The 10,466-nt window shown below is 43.1% G+C and overlaps 1 protein-coding gene across 1 annotated transcript; it reads left to right on the top strand.

Annotated features, from left to right (window-relative positions):
- Positions 1 to 9,884: 9,884 nt before the first annotated feature.
- On the top strand, positions 9,885 to 10,466 carry LOC147962623 (uncharacterized). Its single transcript, XM_087534250.1, has one exon. It carries the CDS (start codon positions 9,885 to 9,887, stop codon positions 10,464 to 10,466), a length of 582 nt encoding a protein of 193 aa, XP_087390376.1.

Genomic DNA, 10,466 nt, shown 5'->3' with positions numbered 1-10,466 from the left:
TGCCAAGACGATAATACAGAAGCTTCTCCGCCATCTTGTTGGGTGATTGGGGCTTCCCTTCACCTTGGCATTGAGCTGGACACTGCTACAAGATTATTACAGAAGCTATTGATGAATCTTGAGGGCAAGGATCTCAGGGTAGGGTAATGTTACCAGGTTTAGAAGGTTCCCTAATTTCGGGTTACCAGTGAATCAAGAGGCTACATACGCCAATTCCCTACACTAACCAATTTCCCTGGTGGGGCTTCTCTTCTTCGTTCTCCGGAATCTCATGTTCTTAGGATTCTCGCATCTCAGTGTGATGCTGAGGACCCATGTGTGCATTTGTAGCATGTGTCTATATCCATCTGTTCTTCATTATCCTCATGTAATGCATACCTGCAGTCTCAAACTCTCAAGGGCATCATTCTCACCAAAGATCATCACTATGCATACACCAAAAAAGAGGGTGAGAAAGTTGAGCATGGCCTGCAATTTGAACACCATTAGAAACACTTAAAAATCACATCAAAGCAACAAACAGGAAAAACTGTTGAAGACTTTACATCACTAAATCACTAAAACTGTTGAGTACATAAAAACATGTTTGGTGATGTAACTATAACAATAAGAAAAACTGAAATGCCCATTTTTAAAAAGTGTCCTCGCATAAGTTCAAGTGTACAAGTCACCGTCAAAGGAACATTAAGTGTTTTCATATAGTAATGAGATAGAGTTGAAATGTCACCTGCCACATTTGTAATCTTGAATACTTCCAGTGAGCATGACAACACTGAATACTATTCAAAACTTGTGCTCTTTCTTGGAACATTAAGATATCATTAATTGGCTAAAAATGCAGAACAAATAGATGACACAAAGCTCAAAATAGAAAAATTTCAGAAGAAATTGTAATGTGGTAGAATTTCGACAGCCAGTTCAAAGGTAAGCATACTTCCAGATCATAGGAGGTCCACCTTGATATCGTTATCTTATTTATGCACCATGTTATTTATACTGATGTTTATCACTATACATGTGAAAAAACACTGACTATGTTGCACCCTTTTTCTCTTTCCCATATAAACGTTCTTGTCTTCACCATGAAGCCGATGGAAAATAATGGATAATAGAAATCAGCAATCCTTCTACTTAGAGAAGATAATTAAGTAATCAACAGGGTCCTGTTTACTACCTAAGTAGTTTTTTTTCAAATACAACATGATTCTCTGAAAAACTAAGATTATGATAGCAACAATACAGAAGTAATGACACAGGATTGGCATGACATGAACTTCTTCTATAATTATTATTCCACCTTTTAAGTTGTGCTAACACTACTAAGAAAAGGGCTAAAGATAGGATTGACACTAATGGCGCACCAGGGAAGTGGTGCGCCACTACTATATTCTAATGGCGCACCAGGTGGAGATACGCCATTAGTGTGGAAGACACTAATGGCGCACCAAGAAAAAGGTGCGCCACTAGTAAAACAATTTTTTTTCATTTTTTCAAACATACTAATGGCGCATCCTGGCAAAGTGCGCCATTAGTAGTTAGAACTACTAATGGCGCACCGGCGACAGAGTGCGCCAGTAAATTTTTTTTTACTTTTTGGCAAAAAAACATTCTAATGGCGCATCACTACTAGATGCGCCATTAGTAAGCTTCCCCCCCACTCCACCTATTCCCCAACCGTACGCCGCTGCCGCGCCTGCACGCCCCCTCCGTCCCCTGCCGCCGCCGCCCCGACCCCCACCCCCGCGCCCCTCCGCCCCCTCCGTCCCCTTCGTCCCCTGCCGCCGCCGCCCCGACCCCCGCGCCCCCACGCCCCCCACCACTGCAGCTCCCCCGCGCCTGGTTGTGAACAGATAGCTAGCTAAGATCGATAGTATTTAAATCGTAGTCTTCATTTCTCGATTGTATTTCATGGGCACTTTTTGAATCATGAATATTTTTAAATTTCATGGGCACTTTTTGAATTCATGAGGACACTTGATCTCGATCCCCCTCCATCTCGATCTTGATTCCCCCTCCATCTCGATCTCGATCCCCCTCCATCTTGATCCCACCCTCCCCCGCTAGCTCCACCGCTGCCGACGACCCACCGCAACCCTCCCCCGCTCCACCGCCGTCGACGAGCACCCGGCCCCCCGCACCCTCCCTCGTTCCACCGCCGCCAACGGGCACCCCCCGCACCCTCCCCCGCTCCATCGCCGCCGCCGATGATATTTTCAAGTAACAAATTTGAACATATTTTTTAAAAAATTATTATTGTTTTCATAAAAAAATATTACTGTTATGATTTAAACAAGTTTGAACATATTTAAACACAAATAAATATAAAAAATAGCATTTAAAATGCATAAAAAAATATTGGGGAGCCTGGGAATCAAACCCAGGACCTCCTGGTGTGTGTGCTGCATGCTGACCAGTCGGGCTAGTGGGTGGGTTCTATTGTAGATAGGGTTAGGTTGTAGATAGGGCTAGTGTGGGCTAGATTAAAAAAAAATTCTAATGGCGCACCGAGGGGTGGTGCCCCATTAGAATAGTCGTACTTATGTAGCACGAGGGGGTGGTGCGCCATTAGAAAGCTTCCCCCCACACTAAATCCCCAATCTCTCTAATCTCTCCCTTGCCTCATCGATCTCACCCGCTGCCCCCCGTGTTCGCCGTCCCCCTCGCCGCCCCCCTCGCCTCCTTCGACGTCCCCGAGCCGAGCACCGCCTCCCTCGCCGCCTCCCTCCGCCGCTCCACCGTCGCCGTCGTTCTCGTCCCCGCCCACCCGCCGCGCCCAGCGGCTGCTCCCACGAGATCACCGCCCTCCCGACTCCGACCCCACCGCCGTCCACAGCGACGAGCTCACCGTCGCCCTCCCCCGAGTCCGCCGTCCCCATGCGGCCCCTGGTCAGTCTCTCTCCCCCTCTCTCCCGCGCTCATCCCCATGCCCCCACGGGGCGGCGCCCTAGGGTTAGGAGCAGGAGCTCGCCGCCGCCGCCCCGTCGTGCCGCTGCTGCTGCTTCGTGCCGACGCCGTTCCCGCGCGCTCGTGCGCTGACGCTATTAGAATGTTGGTCTTAGGTTCATAACAGTGTCAGAGCTTCAGACTATGATGCTTCTCTGATTATCCTGTTATGGCACTGCTTCTACGAAACTGCCCCTTTTATATTTGGCACCCTCATTGTTACGTCCTGTAGATGCTTTCCTTATCCTGCAGGCTTGTACATCATTACGTGTCTCTTCAGTGGTTGCTCAGTGGCTAATTCTGTTTGCTCCATTGATGAGCTCTAGGCGCCTTGGCGGTGTTGTCATTGTCTTTGCATATCAATGCTGGCGAAATTGCTTGACTTAACGTTTAATGTGTTCCTACATAGCTGAATAGGATAAAACTCATATTGTTCAACCGCTGTCCCTTTTACATTTAGTGCACTCATTGTTATGTCCCGGAGATCCTTTCATTACCATATAGGCTTGTACATCATGTGTCTCTTAAATGGTTTCTATAAGCTGGATGTCATTAGTTGTGTCCAAGTTGTGTTAATGGGCTGTTGCTTTGTGATGTAACCACCAAACTCCCTGATTTTGCAGTTTGATTGCTACATTTATCTCAACTTCTAGTTGACATTTCTACTTGATTAGAATTTTACAGGGGACTTATGCTGAAATTTCAGAATCTGATTCTGACTATGATGCTTCTCTGATTATCCTGTTATGCCCTGTCAACGATTTGCTTCCCTCGATGCTGCGAGTTATTCGTTCTCATGCCCCAATGAATTCTCTTCACTATGCTCTAGGTAGTCAACTGTGGTAGATGCTAGAGTATTGTAACTGCATTTCACATGCCAAAGTAAATGTAGCCTATTAGGACAATATGATTATTTTAGAATAGTTAGAGGAGCATCGGTTTATTGCATCAGATGTGATATGTCAGGAGATTTATTCCATGTGTTAATATTTTCTTCCCAACAGTTCTGTTAAGATGAGATCTATCCATTGTCCATAATATATTACTGAATAATAATATGTGTGGTGTCTTTGACATAAATAATAAATTGGAAGATGCTCAGAGATTTAGGCCAACTGGAACTTTAACAATATTGGTGATGATGACGAGTAGTTCTTATTATCTTTTGTGTTCACGTCTCTAGATTTTATCTCATGTGTTCACATCTGTCTTAATACCTTGCCTTGCCTTGTTCGGTTCTAGTGCATAAAGGTCTATGGTCAATTGATATTTTGTGCTTCCACTACAGAAAGGTCTATGGTATATTTTGTCTGTCCTTTTCAAGTAAAGAAATCTAAATGTTATCTGTATAATACCTTGCCTTGTTTGGTTGTATCGGTTATACATGTATGTTGTCCATTAGGTTTGTTAGGTTTGATAGCATAGAAGAAATAGACAGGGTACTCCATATGTTTTATGATCTGTTGTAAGGGTACTAATTGGTCTCTTCCGCTGCTTATCAGAGATGGCGGGAAGCAGGCACCGCCGCTCTGCGACACCGCAGTACGAGTTGGATGCTTCCGAGTTCTTCACTATCATACTTGGGACTTCAGTATCATCCATGACGCAGGTATATAAAACGAGAGATCTCCCCTTCACCCATCTCATTATGATATCTGTTGTTTGCCTACATCACTCATTGTCCCAAACTGCAGAGGTTGCCTGATAGTTTTAAGAACATGCTGATGGGTGAAGATCCGCCAAATAATGTGAAGGTGCGACAGGTCGGCAGCGGGTTTCGCAGGCTGTGGGATGTGGAGTTGGTGATCAAGGAGGGCCACATGTACTTGTCTCGTGGATGGGAGAAGTTCTACCATGCCTACGACCTGCGGCTGGGGTACTTCCTTCTCTTCAGGTACGACAACGACGCCACCATGCTCATCGTGAAGGTGTTCAACGCGACTATGTGTCACATGCGCTACGCTGAAGATTATGATGCCGGTACGTTGTACCTCTTCTTATTCCTCTACATTTGGCTTTGTCTCACATCGATTGTTAACGGTCATTGTTGCATTTGGACAGGTAATGGGAGCAGCAGCAGCGACAATGGCTACAGCCAAAGCAGCAGCGACCATGGCTGTAGCGAAAGCAGTAGCGATTCTGGTTGTAGCGAAAGCAGCAGCGATTCTGGCAGTAGCATAGACAATAAGAAGGATGATCCGGACTGGAGTGCGGGAGAAGAGGAGCATTGTGGGGATGAGGAGCTGCAGGATGACGATGGGCATCAGGCTGAGGATGACCTAGCGCTGGTGGTGGCTGACCAAGGGCAAGAGATGGTGGTGGCTGACCAAGGGCAAGAGATGGTGGTGGCTGACCATGGGCAAGAGATGGAGGTGGCTGAGGATGACCTAGCGATGGCCGTGCCTGAAGGTGGCCTCGCTATGGTGGTGGTTCCTGACAATGACCACGCACCGGTGGTGGCGCCGGCGATCCCACAGCTGGGCAACATGACCACGCCAATTGAGGTAGAAGACTACATCCCACTGCCTCCACCGCCTCGCAGCTCTTGGCGCATCAGGCTGAGGAAGGAGAAGCAGAAGAACAATGCATGAGAATTGAACTTTGTCAGGTATGTCAGATCTCCAAAATGATATATATATATATATATATATATATATATATATATATATATATATATATACTTAGTTACCTATGTTATCTCTAATATGCTTAGTTTCCTATAGGTTAGCTTCATTTTACCTAAGTTGGCTCTAATATGCTAACTTAGAGCTTATATGTTAAGTTTCCTATAGGTTAGCTCCAAAATAACTTATGTTAGCACAAAATGATCAAGTTTACATAATAAGCTTATAGTCTTTTTCTTATTCTTCTTCTTTTCCAAAATGACATAGGTTAGCTTCATTTTACCTAAGTTGGCTCTAATATGCTAACTTAGAGCTTATATGCTTAGTTTCCTATAGGTTAGCTCCAAAATAACTTATGTTAGCACAAAATGATCAAGTTTACATAATAAGCTTATAGTCTTTTTCTTATTCTTCTTCTTTTCCAAAATGACATAGGTTAGCTTCATTTTACCTAAGTTGGCTCTAATATGCTAACTTAGAGCTTATATGCTTAGTTTCCTATAGGTTAGCTCCAAAATAACTTATGTTAGCACAAAATGATCAAGTTTACATAATAAGCTTATTGTCTTTTTCTTATTCTTCTTCTTTTCCAAAATGGCATAGGTTAGCTTCATTTTACCTAAGTTGGCTCTAATATGCTAACTTAGAGCTTATATGCTTAGTTTCCTATAGGTTAGCTCCAAAATAACTTATCTTAGCACAAAATGATCAAGTTAACATAATAAGCTTATAGTCTTCTTCTTATTTCTTTTCCAAAATTCTTCTTATTCTTCTTCTAGTGTTCTTCTTCTTCTAGTATTCTTCTAGTCTTCTTCTTTTTCTTCTTCTAACTTCTTGTTTATCATTTTGCAGATTTGATTTAATTCACGGAAGCTTGCATGGATGGAGTGCTTCTTTTCCATTTGTGTTTTTATTTTGTATCAATGTGAAACTTTTGTGAATTGATGGATAACGGTGTTGGATGAACAATGTGAAACTTTTGTAATATGTAATGATGGAACTATGTGTTGGCTATGTATGTATATATGATGGAACTTGTGTGTTGGCTATGTATGTATATATGATGGAACTTGTGTGTTGGCTATGATTGTTATATGGATGCTTGTTGTATATATATGTGTTGGATATCTCATAGGTGAAATAGTGACATGAGATTAAGAAAAAAATTAAAAAAATTGTTACTAATGGCGCACTAACGTGTGGTGCGCCATTAGTATAGCAGACACTAGTGGCGCACTGTGGGCAAAACTAATGGCGCACTGCCTGGTGCGCCATTAGTATACCAGATACTAATGGGATACTAATGGCGCACCACTGGTGCGCCATTAGTAAAAAGTTCTAGTGGCGTGATACTAATGGCGCACCAGTGATGCGCCATTAGTAGGCAAAACTGGTGCGCCATTAGTAGCCCTTTTCCTAGTAGTGTAAACCCTGGTACCTACACAGATAAAGTGCATTCACAATTCCGTAGATGATTGCCAAAGTAAACTCAGTGGAATTAGTTCCTCCAGTTACCATCGTTGAAGACAAAGTCATTCCTTACACTAACCAACGTCCATTTATCTTAGTTTTTTGTTTGCCATATCCTCATATTATCTAATAAAGTGCAGAACATATTACCATCCAAAATAAATAAATAGAAGAAAATGAACTAACATTTGAAATTAGCATTAAAAAATGGAGTCTCACCATCAATATTCAATAATGTGTGGATTGTCCAAAAAACCACAATACACATTATATCTGCACCCAACCTGCAAAAAGAGACAAGTTCAACTTCTAAGAAGAAAGAGTGGCCTGGTACCGTGAGCAATAGCTTATCCAGGGGACACATTTCTCTTACTGCTAGATGTAGACGAGTGCCAATGTCATAGCCCCACAAGACCTAATCAGGTCAACTAATAAACAAATAAGGGTATATCTAACAGAATCTTCCTTCTCGATTAAGAGCACCACTTGCCCATCTGATACAGAACTATAGAACAGTTGTCCAGGAAGCATACTTTTGCCAGGGTGAATAGAATTTCTAATCTCTTGATGAAATGGCCACCTCAATTCAAGCAGATAATATTTTGAACCTTCACATTCACAAAAAATCAAGACAAATACCATTCTGCTTCCTACATTCTCATATTATTTGGCCACTCTATGATCACCAAACCATTGCTTACTAAAAAACGGACCCGTTTTCATTCCTTTACTACCAAGTTCAGGAAACTTTGTCCTTGTGGAATTAGAAGTAGCCAGCTCCCTCCTCCTGAATCTACAATTTCTTGTAACATCAAAGAATAAATGCACAACAGTAACATCAAAAGACGGAAAGAAGTATATATATTTCCTGGAGTCACCAATTCTAGTTTCCCCTATTCCCCCACTCCTCTTGATATATACATATTTTATACTGAAATGTTATACTTATGATACTACTGTGTTCAGGAGTATATATAATTTTTTTGATGGGAAGGAGTATATTTTTCCATTTCTTATTTGTCATACTTAACAATATTATTTAATTATTTATAATACTTTTGTATTGTATATCATTGAAAAATACTTAAGTGTTGTGCTGAATTTAATTTCTACTTTGAAATGATTTTTTTAAATTTTTTGATACTTATGTAATTTATGTAGTTTATACATATGTATGTTAGATATTTCTAAAACATATAGTTTCACAAATATTGTAATAGTGGTTGTATTATATGATTAGGAAAATACATCTCTACAAAATTCTAGAGTACAATGTACTTGTTTTTGGAGCACCAGTGTACAAATTTGACAATATATTTAATAATATACTAGGACAATGCCGGTCTGTTGCCACGAAATATTGACATGCTGTAAATAAATGTCCATTATTTATGTGTCCGTATTAATGAGATTGTGTAAATAAATTCTTATCAAATCTTGTGAGTGATTTACCTTATAATTTGATGAGAAATTTGTGTGTTAATTAAGGTACGTAAATTAAGGTAGTATATAGAGATAAATTAGTCGGATATTCAATTCGGTGCCAAGGCTCATATGCACGTGGTGAATAGTAAATTCAACTAAACTACTAAAAAGTTAAAAGCTTTTGAATATTTTTAGGTGGTTGATGTTGCAGTGCGTACTGTTAGTGCCCAATTTCAGCTTGTTCTGTACTTAAGGAGCTGATGGAAAAAAGTCAAAATCGGTCAAAACAGTACGTGAACAGTAAACTTTCTTACAACCCAAAAATTATCTATTTTGCTGAGAGCTACTGAAATGTCCAAACTCCATGAAATTTGGCACGGACTTCACGCATATAAGCTTCTAGCATCACATAAAAAACAACTTTTTTTTAATTTTATTTACTATTTTAAATGAATGTATTGTTCACCTCAGGGCAGATGCACCCGAGAGCCAAAACGCTGATTTCTAAATTAGTACTCATCTCTCTCTCTCTCTCTCTTTCTCTCTCTCTCTCTAGAGACATTGATCAAAACATTACTTTAATTCAACATGTCTTGTGATTGCATTGTTATAAGAAGACAGTAGAAAATGGTTACATGCATGTTCAGCATAGTGAACACCAAGATGCAGTCTTTGACCATGCCACGAAAAACACCAACGTTTTTCTGCCATTTGTTCTTTCTTTTATAGTGATCGCCTTGCACTTCGTCCTCTTCCATTAGCAAAGTGCCCCTTTGCACCCTCAGCCAACAAGAAGATATAAGTGCATGTACAATGGTCGCATATGAATACATATGCCTCATGACAAAAAGTAGCTTGAGGCATCTATATTGATTTTTCTTTTCAATGCAAGTTATCATTAGTTGGGTCGTAGCCTATAGGGTATCACCCTGGGGCTATGCATTGGCCATGCCCTAAGGTGGAGGTCGTCTTTTTTTGTCATCACTAAGTCATGAATCTACTCCCACCTCCATCGGCACACGCGAACGCCTCATCTAACTTCCACCGTAAGATATAAGTAATCCATTAATTTGTCCTTAAGAGCAACTCCAACGGGCCGACCCAAACGGACGGCATTTTCGTTCGCTTTTTGTGCGTTTGGGTCGGCCGCCCGCCCGCCGTCCGCCCTCTTTTAGTTTTGGGTCGGCAGTGCACCCAACGGGCCGACCCATTTCATGACCACGCGCGTTTATGATTATGTCGTCGCCCTGGTTTTGACGCTCCAGCGCGCGGGAAAGGTTCGCGTGCGCGGGGGGGGGGGGGGGGGTGAGCGGCCTAGCGCGCGCGGGAAAGGTTCGCGCGCGCTGCGGCCGGCGCTCGTTATAAAGAAGGTGCTCCCTCCACACTCTGTCCGCCGCCCACTCTCGCCGCCTGTGCGCCACCATGTCGATCCGCTGCCTGGGCGCTTCGAATTTTCGCGGAGTCCGCGAGCGCCGCTCCGGCGCCTTCTCCTCCGAGATATGGTTTCGCGAGAAACGTCTCGTCCTCGGCACCTTCGACACTGCAGAGGAGGCGGCCCGCGCGCACGACGCGGCTGCGTGGTGCCTCCTAAGGCCTCGTCGGGATATGAATTTTCCCAACGTGTCGAGCCAGCGGGCGCAGGATCTAGCGCCTCTCCCGCGGCTTTTCACCGACGAGGATCATCGTGTCCACCGGAGGCAGCAGCGTCGCCTCACCATCGCAGAGAAGGATGTGGAAGCCTTGGTGGTGTGGCGCGGAGGCTTCCCGCAGGATATCGTCGACGAGTGCCAGTTCTACAAGCAATTGAGATCGGAGAGGGACGCGAGGAGGAGGGAGCGAGCCGCCTATCAGGAGGACAAGCGTTCGCAGAAGGAGGTAGCTCAATTGAAACTGAAGCTACGAGAAACGTCGGGTTGGGACTTTGAAGACGAGCAGCTTGCTGACGCCTACCTTCAGACATCGGAGGAGGACATTACCGAGTCGGAGTCAGAAAGCGATGAGTAG

Source organism: Triticum urartu, chromosome 7A, assembly GCF_056163025.1.
Source record: "Triticum urartu cultivar PI428250 chromosome 7A, HENAU_Tu73, whole genome shotgun sequence".
Taxonomy (NCBI): domain Eukaryota; kingdom Viridiplantae; phylum Streptophyta; class Magnoliopsida; order Poales; family Poaceae; genus Triticum; species Triticum urartu.
The sequence above is the reverse complement of the archived record's forward strand: the minus strand, read 5'-3'. Positions and strand labels throughout refer to the sequence as shown.